The sequence below is a fragment of the Ambystoma mexicanum genome, chromosome 6q, assembly GCF_040938575.1.
Source record: "Ambystoma mexicanum isolate Mex_15411 chromosome 6q, UKY_AmexF1_1, whole genome shotgun sequence".
Lineage (NCBI taxonomy): Eukaryota > Metazoa > Chordata > Amphibia > Caudata > Ambystomatidae > Ambystoma > Ambystoma mexicanum.
Genome location: NC_090937.1, coordinates 67,552,825 through 67,566,297, shown reverse-complemented (window position 1 = coordinate 67,566,297; position 13,473 = coordinate 67,552,825). Strand labels below are relative to the sequence as shown.

The 13,473-nt window shown below is 39.2% G+C and overlaps 1 protein-coding gene across 1 annotated transcript; it reads right to left on the bottom strand.

The window, feature by feature from the left end:
* Positions 1 to 383: 383 nt before the first annotated feature.
* On the bottom strand, positions 384 to 13,224 carry LOC138515779 (uncharacterized). Its single transcript, XM_069630487.1, has 2 exons — positions 12,981 to 13,224; positions 384 to 3,363 (listed from the first exon to the last, which is right to left on the bottom strand). Exon 2 carries the CDS (start codon positions 3,309 to 3,311, stop codon positions 1,521 to 1,523), a length of 1,791 nt encoding a protein of 596 aa, XP_069486588.1. The 5' UTR covers positions 3,312 to 3,363; positions 12,981 to 13,224; the 3' UTR covers positions 384 to 1,520.
* Positions 13,225 to 13,473: the final 249 nt, after the last annotated feature.

The window sequence follows — 13,473 nt, the reverse complement described above, 5'->3', positions numbered from 1 at the left end:
GTCCAGAATCCCTTATCTTCGCTTAGATTTTTCGTGTGATCACTAGAGAGACCTCAGACCTGCATTCTAGGGAAACCACAATTTCCAGGGATAGTGTTGGTGCGCCACCATGGGCAAACTCACTGACTTATTTACGACAGAGAGCTATATGTGGTAGTCTTGTGGTAATTTCCACTACCTTATATACGGTAGGGAGCTATGTTCAGAGAGTCTCTCTTCCCGTTGGCTCATGTACCTCCAACAAGTTATACTACAGTCATTCACAATTATTCATACTGATTCTGACATACACACATCTGTCTTAAAATGACCATTGCACTGTTTAAAAATCTCCCCACATCATTGGCATTGTAATGGTAAATAGAAAATAAACCACCCGTCTGTTTTCAAATATTTTCTGTATTATAAAATTTACATTTAGGCATGATCTCATTTTTTACAGCAATAAAAGGGAACAATCAAAGCATTTTCAATGACACACTGCAATTATAGTGGCGGAGAACAGAACTTAAATTGCAACATTAGCACTTGATAAAGACACGCACGGGACTTTCATTTTTCTAAACTGACTGCATACTTTCGTGCACACACACAGCTCCCCCAGTTAGGTAATTACCTTATCTGTTCAGATTCTTCTCTCTGTGAATGTGGCTCTCTTGGCGTAACTCCAATAAAAAGGAACGCTTGCCTTCTCAAGCCGGGGTCATTGCCTGGAATTCTCAGCTTTTTCAGATAGGACTGCCTCTGCCAGTGGAAAGGTAATTCTTTCAGCTTTCCCCAGTCTCGACTGCAGCAGGACACCCCCACAGCCAGGTCTTCTCCCCAGTAGTGCAGAAAGATGTCTGCCTGTCTTTTTCCCTGCTACTGCCCACTAAAACTTTCCTCTCAGCCCTCTTTATGACGTGTTCCAATGAAATCCATCATCTCTCATCCTCCTACTTTTCAACAATAGCTTCGTTTATACATTTGCAATTGTTGCAAATCTGACTTCCTCCTTCCTGCCGTTACTGTGCACAACAACACGGATAATCAGGCAGAGAAGAGAAAAATCTGCACACTCATTTAAATGGTTTTCAAAGTATGCCTAATTCTGCAGTAGAGAACACATTTTATTAGTGGGTTATATTAAAATAAGGTTTTATTAGTCAGGTTAATTGTTAATATGTTAGCTGTTAATTTTCAAATGTGTCTCTAGCAATATAGGCATTTCAGGTGAAAAATAGTGTGCATTTTTAAATGAACACGTGTGCTTTTAACTGTAAAAATAGCTTTGCATCTTATATATTAAAATCGTTTTTTTGACTGAATAGCCTGTCTTTCCTTGTTAATCTGCTAACCCATATAGCAATGCACCGCACCCTTGTGGTGGTGCTGCAAAAAAAAAAATGCTACTTGTGCAGTAGTACTGTACTCTGTGCTGTAACATGCCAAATATCCTTACATATACCCTCCTTTTGTTTTTTAGAACTTGGCTATAATCCAAGCCAATCTCTAAAAACAACTTGTTCTTTCTTTTTCTCTTAAAATGCATGTGTATTGGGATATCTTTCTCTTCCTGACGTAGTCAGTAAAATCAGTAACATTTTCATTTTTACTGATAGCACAATCAACCATCCACCCATGATTAGCACCAAGATAGCCAAACCCACTATTGAGCGTTCCCCCCAGGTTCCCCAATTAAATCTTTCCACTTCTATTATGCCCAGATTACTAATTGTAATATTGTTTTTTCGCAAATTCATTTTCATAACATGTCTTTCTTTGTGATTCAATAAATATTCCACATCTGGATCTATTGGAAAAGTATCCCTTTGAAAAAAATCGATATTTTCCACTTGGCTTTCCCAAACATCATTTGTTACATGGAACAATGTTAATCCCCCAATTGACACAATTGCATCCTTTGGAACCTGTAAATAAAAAACATTATATTTTACCTGTTTAACCACGTATGTTCCATGGTTTAAATGTACTACCGTCATGTTCTTTAAACAGGTACTGACCAACCATTTACCTCTGACCATCTTAGCCTGTGCCATTTCTTCACTCCCCATATTACTAATAATCACTTCACATCCCTCTGATATACTTGGGTCAGATTTCAATCCACAAATAGCATCTGTGGCATCAGGAACAAACGGTTTACCTGGACACATATAATTTTGTTCTTTAAATGTTACACATGTTTCCAGGTTTGGTATTAAATAAACTTCAGGTTCCCATGACTGAAATGCCACCACTTCTGGAGTCTTAATCTTAATGAATTTGTCCTCTTGCCAAAATCCCACGTTGTGTACCCACTTCGTTTGATAAATAAGTTCAGGGGCTACAAATGGGATGCATAGCAAAAATCCGATCTCTAGTCTTTCCAAGTCCACATATAACGGCATTGCATTCCCCATTTCGAATGCAATTCTTATCTGTATAAGGTCAATTTCCCTCCTGGTCAATCTTTCTATCATTTGCCGAATGATATCCTGCGAAACAAAATACAAGGGAATATGTCCTTGAATCAATTGTGAAACTGCAGTTTGAACTTCTCTCATATAATTCGTTAATAGTCTATCAACAGGACTCATTATGTTCAATATTTCATTTAAAGTTCTGTCATGCTTAAGTATTATTTTAGTCGCCCGTTGCATCACATCCGCTTGTTCATTTAGAATGATTGCAGTTTCATTTATGAATCTTACTTGTTCATCCAGTCCCCCTCTAATTCCATCTAATGTCTTTTGTATTATTTCTAGGTCAATACTCAGTTGTTGTGCTTTAGTACTCAGTGTTCCTACCGAAATAGAATTGGCTGTTGATATTGTAGTACCTATTATTGCCCCAATTATAGACATTACCATTGATATCGCGAGCATCACCGCACCTCTCTTTCCTCTCTTCTTCTTAATGTCTGCTGAATTCACGAATGTTTTTTCCAATTGCATTAATATATCTCTTATTGACTGCTTAGCGTCCTCTTTTCTTATTTCCAGCCACTCTTTAGTCTGTTCAATCTTAATTCCGGTATTGTTCAAATGTTTTTCAATCAAAATCTCAGGATCCAATGGTATGTAGATATTTTGGAAAATCATCCTTCTATCACTCATGATGAATCCTGGTGCTTCTTCTACCGCGATACCAGATGCTGGTCCAGGTTCAATGACAACCTGTGCTTCTGAATTCTTGAAGATCCCTCCAAATATCACTATTGTTAAACATGTCATCGGTATCATCTTCAATGCTGATCGCTTTGTAGCCTTGGTCTTCACCCCTCTTTGGGGCTTTCCCGGAATCCGTCCTCGCGGTCTCCAGTACTCCATCGTCTCCCGTGGCCTCTGATCCCGGAACCTCCGACCAAATAATGTTAATTGTCTAAATCAAAATAGAAAATAAACAGATTAAGTACATAGCACAATACTAATTTCCACCTTTTTGCCAAAAATAAAACATGCTTGGTAAAAATACTTCTTTTTTTTTTTTTTTTTTTTTTCTGAAATTAAACACAAGTTAAAAGAAAACAAACACATATAAAACAGCATTCAATATTTAATACACTTTCTCTCTGTACACCAACCACGAGCTTCCGTTATATGTGCATTTATTTATTTATTTATTTATATTATATATTTATTTATTTATTTATTTATATTATATATTTTCACATATATTACAGTGTTTATGTGCCATCATAACAATCAACTTTTTTTTTTTTTTTAACTTCTTTGTCACTGCCTCCTGATTACACCCATTTATTTTCTCAAGGGACTCTATCCGTTTCCACATGCTCAAGCTGCCTGATCTCATGTCTGGGATGGCATGGTTTGATTTGATTTACATGGACAAACTGCTCTATTGCTGTTTCACCTTCATTTTTCAAAATTTTATACACTACAGGAGAGACTTTATCTATAATTCGGAATGGCCCCTGCCAGGCTGCCAGAAATTTAGAATTTTTCTGTTTACTTTTCCCAAAATGAAACTTGTACACCTGATCCCCTACATTGTATTCCTTTACTGATGTCTTTTTGTCATAATATGACTTAGCACTGTCAGCAGCTCTTTCCAGATTTCTCTGCACAAAAGCAAATGCATGTTGCAAATGCCTCCTCATTTCATCAATATATTCATGAACTGTGGATGCACTCACTAGAGTTTGCTCATGTGTTCTGTATAGTAGGTGTTGTGGTAACACCATTTTCCTACCTGTTAAGACCTCATGGGGGCTAACACCTGTTGCTTTGGCAGGAGTCGACCTGATTGCCATCAAAACCAATGGTAAACGCAAATCCCAGCTGGAACCTGCTTCTGCCACAAATTTCTTTAAAATGTCCACAACAGACCTATTGCTTCTTTCAACTGTACCTGAAGACGCCGCCCGATATGCGATATGTAGTTTCCTTTTCACACCTAGTATTTGCCATACCTTACTCATTAGAGTACTTGTGAAATGACTTCCTCTGTCTGACTCAATTCTTTGTGGCAACCCAAACCTTGAGAACACATGGTTCACCAGCAATGTGGCTGCTGTTTGCGCACTACAATCTGGTGCGGGAATGCACTCAATCCATTTTGACATCAAACATACCACACTCAAAATATAGCGGTGTCCCCTGCTCGACCTTTTTAAAGGACCTACATAGTCTATTTGCAAATCTGACCATGGGAGAGTTAGGCCTCTTTTCATCAATGGTGCTCTATGCATTGGTGAAGCAGGTTTAAATTGGGCGCATACTAGACATCCTCTAGTATATAATTCCACATCTTGGGACATATGTGGCCAGTAAGCATAATCTTTTAGTATTTCTAATGTCTTTTGTGAACCTCTATGGCCTGCAGTTATGGCATCATGTGCATGGTGTAGCATTAGTCCTCTGAATGAAAGGGGTACTACCCACTGTATTTGCCCTGTTATGGACTCTCTAATCATGAGTCCATCCTGTAATCTAATTCGTGTTTTGTTCTTTAATAACACCCTCAACTCTTCTTTTCCCATACAATCATTTTCTGTTAAAGGATTTTGTTCAGGATCCATCAAATGATTATAATAGATTCCCAAAATTTGATCATTCTTTTGTGCCTCAATCAAATCTTGGTCTGGCGTGTCATGACTCCACTGCACCACCGGTTGATCTACCTCCTTTGGTGCTTTAGACCGTGTGACTGCATCAATTTGTATTTCACCCATTAAATAATCAATAGGTAGCAATTCTCCCATCACAGCCCCAATCTTAGCCAGATGGTCTGCCTTATCATTTCCCTCCTTATCCTCTCCTGGTGTTTTTAAATGCCCACGAATTTTTCTCCAGTATATTGTTAAATTATTTTCTGACACCAATTTGTCTATGGCTTGTATCATTTTTCCATGTTTAAGTGGCTTTTTGTTGTATGTAACCATGCCTCTTGCTTTCCAACCAGGCAAATACTCCACAAAGCTATTCCGTGCATAGTCAGAATCAGTCACCAGGACAATTTCACTGAACTTTTTATCAACTGCAGTAGCAATTGCTTTATAGATGGCTGCCAATTCCGCCACCTGACTGCTCCTATCTCCAATCCTCATCCCTATACTAGGAACGCCTTCACATTTCAACCAGACATTTCCTATTCCTGCCACTAATTGTTTATTACTGTCATTTTCAATGTGAAAAGCACAACCATCCACGTATACAGTTGGCAAATCCTTGCATGTTTTTTCATCAAAAGCTTTGTGTGGTGATTGTTCAAATTCCTGTAAACTAGCTTCCACATCCATTTCATTTGTTATTTGTTCAGCTGCACAGTCATGTAAGTCAGCTAACCCTTGAGCAATTGGGCTCTTTTTATTTTGTCCATATCTTACTTCTACGGGAAAACCTTGTAATGCCAGCGTCCATGAAGTGATTCTGGATTGCGCTAGATTGCCTGATCTAATTCTTTTACTTTCTAAAAATTGCAAAGGTTGATGATTTGTTTCAATAATCACCTTTTCTCCCTGAACAATGGGGCGAAAATGTTGTAGCGCCCACACAGTGGTTAATAGGGCCTTCTCACATTCATTAAATTTCATTTCAACTTGGGAAAATGCCTTACTTGCATATGCAATGGTTTTGTGATTCAAATCGTGTTTTTGTGATAACACTGCTGACATACAATGTTCAGAAAAGCCTATTTCTATAAAGAAATCCCTATCCTTTATGGGGTATGCTAAACATGGTGCCTTTACAAGACATTCCTTCAATCTAGCCACTGCATCAGATTGCTCTCTTTCCCATCTCCAGGGAGTATTTAGTTTAAGCAGTTTAGTCAATGGTTGAGTGATTTCTGCATAATTCTCAATGAACTTTCTGTTATAGCCTGTCATCCCTAATAAACTTTTTACTCCTTTCACATTTTTAGGATCTTTTAATCTTTGTATGGCCTCTATTTTCTTCCTTTGTGGATTTAGCCCATGTTCAGTCACTTCATGCCCTAGAAAGTTCACTTTTTTCTTGCACCATTGTGCTTTTTGCAAAGATACTTTGGCGCCTGCTTTCTGCAATTGGCCAAGCACATGTCTTATTTCATCAAAATGGCTTTTAAGGTTTTCATTTTTTATCAAGACATCATCCACATAAACTATTGTCCCTCTTTCCGCTGCATCCGGCATGGCCTTTCTCAAAAATATGCCAAATTCACTCCCACTATTGATGTACCCGAACGGAGCTCTAAGCCAGGCATATTGAGTCCTGTCAAATGTAAAGGAAAATAGGTGTTGTATCTCCTCTGCCAATGGCACACACCAATATCCAGATGTGAGATCTAACGTGGTAAATACATTTGAACCATGTATCTGAGCTAGGCCCTGATCAATGAATGGTAGTGGCCATCTAGATACTGGTACTCTTTTATTTAACTCTCTTAAGTCTGCACACAGCCGCCATTGACCATTTGGCTTTAACACACCTAAAATAGGCGTATTGGATGTGCTATGAATGGGCCTAATTATTCCCCGTGATTCCAAATTTTTAATAATCTCTGCCAATGATTCTAAACATGCCAGCGGTAGTCTATACTGGCGTACAAACACTGGATTTCTGCTACAACCTTCTGGTAGTGTGGCCACATGTAAATCAGTTAAACCACAATCATAAGCATCTTTTGCAAATACATCCTTGAACTCCATAAATATTTCCCTCAGAGTGCGTCGATCCTCATCGCTGTTACATGCATCCGCTAAGGAGATCTGCTCTTCTACCATTCTGGAAAATTCTGGAAACTCTTCTGGTAAAGGAATCTCAGCGCTTTCCTCTAACTGTGTGGCTGTGTCTTTTTGTAGAGCTGCCACTTTCAAATATTTTGGCATATCAGCTTCCACTTCAATGGGCTGATTTCCTGTTTCATTTTCATTTAAATTAAATATTATGCAATCCTCTTGATGGCAGCACACTGTCTCATTTGAATCATAAGGATACACAGAATGAATTTTAAACATTCCTTTGGGCTGAGAGTCCAGGTGTTCTGGCAACTCGCCCTTGGCATCTACATATTTTTCAGGAATATTCCCAATCACCATGTTATTTAAATCTGCCGTATAATGTGATTTTTGTATGGCCATTCCTAATGGGGAGTTTTCCTCTAAATGAATATCCTGACAACCTTTATTATTCACCATGATTTTTACAGATCCCTCACCAATGTCTACCAATGGAATGTATTCATAATCCAGGCCTTGCTGTTTTATGGATTCATTCAGGCATACAAATGCATCAGAGCCTTTCATCTGCTGTCCATTTTTGCATTTCAGTGTTATTGCAAACTGTTTTGTAAATGCAGGAATAATAGTATTTTTCCTCATCTGTAATTCGACTGCATAAGGAACTAGTTGTGCACAATGATAAGCCCTTCTTTTGTCTTCAAATTCAGGCGCCGGTCCACCTAGGCGCGACCATATTTTTTGATTAAGGAAATCTAACACCATACACATTCTGTGCATGATGTCATTGCCCATGTAAAATTCATTTTGTGCTCCACTCACTATCCATACATTATGGTAAATTGCTTTCTGCCCAATGCTAATTTTAAGCATGCATCTGCCTGTAATTCGGTTTTCAAAGTTTGGACTGTCCAACCCAGAAACATATTGGTTTTTAATCCTAAATTTCGGGATTTCTTCCCTCTCCATAATTTTTTGCAACAATTTCTCATTAATGAAACTCCTTTCATGTTCAAGCGCTAAAGTGGCTTTTATTGTTTTAAGATAATCATTTATACCAGCGTGAACCCATGGTTGCTCATCTTCCATGTGTATCTCTGCCAGAGTGGTAATGTGTTTTTCTGAATCTGTTTTAGGAACAATATTCTGTTTGCATGTATTCTCTTTTAAATAGAAACGTAATGTGTGTTCGTCTATGGCAGTCTGCCAATCTTTCCTTGGGTCCAAGTATATTTGTACAGGTAGTTTTTCATTGTCGCTCTGATCTTTGTCTTGACACCTTAATATAACAGTGACACTAGGTATGCAGCTATTCTGTAGATATACCTCCACAGCATCCTTTGTTTTGGCAACGGTGTGACATTCTTTTATATTGCTGTTTTGTGATTTTAGTTTCTTAGGCCTCAATGGTTTTTTGGTTAAGGACCACAGCACTCCATTCACCCCATCTATGAGAGGAGACAATCTTTTCAGGCAATCTGTCCCCATCAGAAATGGAATTTCACAAATAGATGTGATCAATACCTCTTGTTTCATTCTGTGCTTTCCTATTTTTATGTCAACCTCAGTTACACCTATGATGGGCACCTCCTCCCCATTAAAGTTATGCACTGGGCCTCGATTTGCCTTCACTGTGATCTGACTCTGTGGAGGCCTCCCTTCATTGATACTCTTTACCAGCTCCTTGGACATAATTGTGGCCTGTGCGCCAGTGTCAATCATAGCAAAGGTGTGGCATTTTTCTTCTACAGTGATGGGTGCATAATATCTGTCCTCAACTTCCTCTAATACACATAAGAAATGTGAATTCTTACTGATTTCAGGGCTCACCTTTCTCAGGCCTTTTTCACTTTTGGCTAAGCACATTGGTAAATGAAAAGACATTTTTCCCTCCTTTTTACCCATTTCTGTGCGAGATATTTTATTCATTTCTCCATGTTCAGAGGTTTTTTGGAGTGTGGCCACCGTTCGCCCATCCATCTGGGTAACATCAGAGACCACATTACAACCTTCCAACTGAACATGTGTCACAACATCATTCAGCAATTTGTCATTTTTTAATTCTGTGCATTTGTGATCATTTAGTGTAATACCAGCCCTTTCAGCCTCTTCAAAAATATGTGGCTCAAAGAATTTTTCAGGTGATTGACTTGTACCCTCCTTGTGAGTATTTCCTTTTTCTGTCTGTGTTTGGTAATTGTTTTGCTTGCCCAGGGAAGGAGCTATGGCATCCCCATTTACTCCCTGTTCACTGGTATTCCCCATGCATGAGTCATTTTTCTTAAATCTGTCCCTTTGTTCTTTTGGAATTCCTAATGTTTCTTTTTCATTTGTGCAAATCTTTACTGTTTTATTTAGCTCTAAGTTAAACCGTACCTCTTTTTTAGAAGTATTTGCACTTTCTGTCACAATTTCATTTACTGGTACTTTCATTTTTAATCCATTAGTCATCTCAGAGTCGTTATGCAAAGTTATATCAGAGCAATCTGTCATTTTGGCACTGCAGTTATCATGAGTACTTAGTCACTTTTCGGAAGCCCCCCGGTCATTGCTATGGCCATCAGCCCCCTCTTTGGAAGGTTGTTTTTGCGCTGTATAGAGCTTTCCTATTTGCTCAGCTAACATTTTCACTTGGGCCTCAAGGCATTGGAACCTTTCCACCTCTCTAGGATCCTCTTTCTGTGGCCTAGGTCGATATTGGTTGTTTTCCCCTGATTGGATCTATTCTGATACCTCTCAGGTGATTGATACCGGTTGGGATGGTTTCTGAATTCTTGATTCATTTGTGGAGGGGAGCGGTTTGCACCCATCCTTTGATTATAGTCCCCTGGTGGGGAATCATTGTACTGGCGTGGACTGTAGTTCACGTTTTGCCTCATGTCCTGTCTCTCAGATTGTGGGTACTGGCCCCTATATTGATTTCCATTATCAGTAAATCGATCCACATATCGGGGCCTATCCTGATTACCATATATCATGGTGCTGGGATCAAATCTGCTCTGTGTCCCCAATGACTGGTAGGGACCATCATTTCTTTGATCTTGATTTTGTCTCTGGTTATTGTTCATACCTGCCATATCAGACCGGTATCTTACCCGGGGTCTATCTCCTAAATATCTAGGGCTGATGTAGCTCTCTCTATTACTAGGATCATGTGATTGGAACATTGGTACAGGCAATGGCGATCTTTGTTGATTACCCCTTTGTTCAGGTGTCACATTATTTTTACCTTGGCTTTGAGCAGACTCAAGGGACATTTTGGCTGACCTGATTTCCATTACTGTGGCTGAGGGTTCTTTAGATTTAGGCCTAGTATCTTTCATTTTATCACTTTCTCTACCCTGACAATAGAGTACCTCATATAGCTTGGTGCTTTGATGTACAATCCATTCAAGGGACTTGTCACGGTCAAATTCACGGACCAATTGGGATATGATGTCTTTCTGTAGCCCATAGAAGTATGCGGTTTTAAACTCATTGGAATTTGAGTCAAAAGATACATCAAACCGAGAGAATGCTCTTTTTAAGTCTTGTAAAAATTGGCGAGGTGATGTATTAGGTCCAGCAGTAATAGTGTACGCAACTTTCTTTGCCTCTTGCAATGACTGAAAAGGAGAAAAATGACGCCTAATTTCTTTTTCAAACTCCAGCCATGTCATATTCTGCTGTTCATTTAATCCCCTTATGATGCTGGCCGTCGGGGCATCTAAAGTTAAATGAAAATATTGTCTGTACTGTTCCTTAGGTATCTGGAGCGCTTTAAAAATGTCATGAACTGCTTCTAAGTGATCCTCTATGCAGCATTCACCTCCCTTTTTAAATGGTTTGATCAGGGCTTTAATGGATTTCATTATTTTTATGGGGCTACTTGTTGCAATGCATGGAATTGCACTATTTTGTGATTCAATCCTGTTTTCAGGTGTATGAGATTGGTGGCTGCCCCCAATGGGAGTATCAAATCCCCCAAGGGCGCTGCAACCAAGTTCAGTCACCGGCCCAGTCACTGGGGCACTAGCTCTTTGGGCAGAGCTAGAATTCACCTCCACTCCATTGAATGTGGTACCCTGCCGCCTCTCCTGTGACCTGGGAATGCACATTTGCTGTTCTAAGTCCTTACACTTTTTAAGGAGTCTGTTGGCTTCATCATGCAAATAATTATTTTCATCACTCATTTTATTAATTGCCTCCTGCATGTCACACATTTGAATTTGGCATTCATTGAACTCTTTATTTCTTTTGTCTCTTTCTTGAATCATTTTAATCATTTCTTGTTCTACACTCTGGAGATCACCTTCTTTTTCACAATGTTCTTTTTGTAAAATCTGCATTTCTGAAACAACCTCATCTTTATCCTGCCTAATGTGATCCACTAAGGCTTTTAAGTGTGTCAATTCTTGCTCACTATCTTCAAATTGTTTCTTGCTTTTGGATAACTGAGTATCAAAGTCTCTGCATTTTAATTGCATGTCTTTTTGGCATACATCCAATTCTGCTCTCAACATTTCCTGATTTTTACTTGCCCCATCTATTTCAGTCTTTAACCTGTTAATTAGCTGAGTATCATTCTCTTGCATTCGCAGTGACTTGTTTAAAATAAACCATATTTTGCCGCATAGACGTATTAAACAGTCTTTCTCTGCACTTTTATCGGCTGCATTCAATAATCTCGTAAGGCAGACCTGAATTATGCTGCCTTCTGCAAAAATATTGTCTAGTTTTTCTTTCTGCACCTCACCCTGAATGCGGTTACTCCATTCTAAGGTACTGTTCGAAGACCAATTCCCATGTGCAAATAACTTTGCCTCTAAATATTGCACTAGATCTGAGAATGTGGTTTCCCTTTGTGACATTCTGAAATTCGTTTTTAGTGGCACACTGCTATTATAAAATGGGTTCCCTTTAATGTGCAAATGGCAGTGTGAGACACGCTTGCCACGCCCAGTAGGTACTCTATGATCACTTTCCCGGCCTGCAACGCACCATAAATATGTAGGGTATTTTGTGGAGATTTGGGGCCTGACGGTATTTTATTACCGCCGAGAAATAACTTAGCAATAATCACTCTTTGTATTCAGATTTGGCCATGTGCAACAATAATACAATGGACATGCATTATTTCAGCACCCAGACCTGCATATTTGGTATACGTGGTTGGTGGTATTTTGGTGAGCATAATTCCCTTGTTTTATTTGTGGCCCCAATGTCCAGAATCCCTTATCTTCGCTTAGATTTTTCGTGTGATCACTAGAGAGACCTCAGACCTGCATTCTAGGGAAACCACAATTTCCAGGGATAGTGTTGGTGCGCCACCATGGGCAAACTCACTGACTTATTTACGACAGAGAGCTATATGTGGTAGTCTTGTGGTAATTTCCACTACCTTATATACGGTAGGGAGCTATGTTCAGAGAGTCTCTCTTCCCGTTGGCTCATGTACCTCCAACAAGTTATACTACAGTCATTCACAATTATTCATACTGATTCTGACATACACACATCTGTCTTAAAATGACCATTGCACTGTTTAAAAATCTCCCCACATCATTGGCATTGTAATGGTAAATAGAAAATAAACCACCCGTCTGTTTTCAAATATTTTCTGTATTATAAAATTTACATTTAGGCATGATCTCATTTTTTACAGCAATAAAAGGGAACAATCAAAGCATTTTCAATGACACACTGCAATTATAGTGGCGGAGAACAGAACTTAAATTGCAACATTAGCACTTGATAAAGACACGCACGGGACTTTCATTTTTCTAAACTGACTGCATACTTTCGTGCACACACACAGCTCCCCCAGTTAGGTAATTACCTTATCTGTTCAGATTCTTCTCTCTGTGAATGTGGCTCTCTTGGCGTAACTCCAATAAAAAGGAACGCTTGCCTTCTCAAGCCGGGGTCATTGCCTGGAATTCTCAGCTTTTTCAGATAGGACTGCCTCTGCCAGTGGAAAGGTAATTCTTTCAGCTTTCCCCAGTCTCGACTGCAGCAGGACACCCCCACAGCCAGGTCTTCTCCCCAGTAGTGCAGAAAGATGTCTGCCTGTCTTTTTCCCTGCTACTGCCCACTAAAACTTTCCTCTCAGCCCTCTTTATGACGTGTTCCAATGAAATCCATCATCTCTCATCCTCCTACTTTTCAACAATAGCTTCGTTTATACATTTGCAATTGTTGCAAATCTGACTTCCTCCTTCCTGCCGTTACTGTGCACAACAACACGGATAATCAGGCAGAGAAGAGAAAAATCTGCACACTCATTTAAATGGTTTTCAAAGTATGCCTAATTCTGCAGTAGAGAACACATT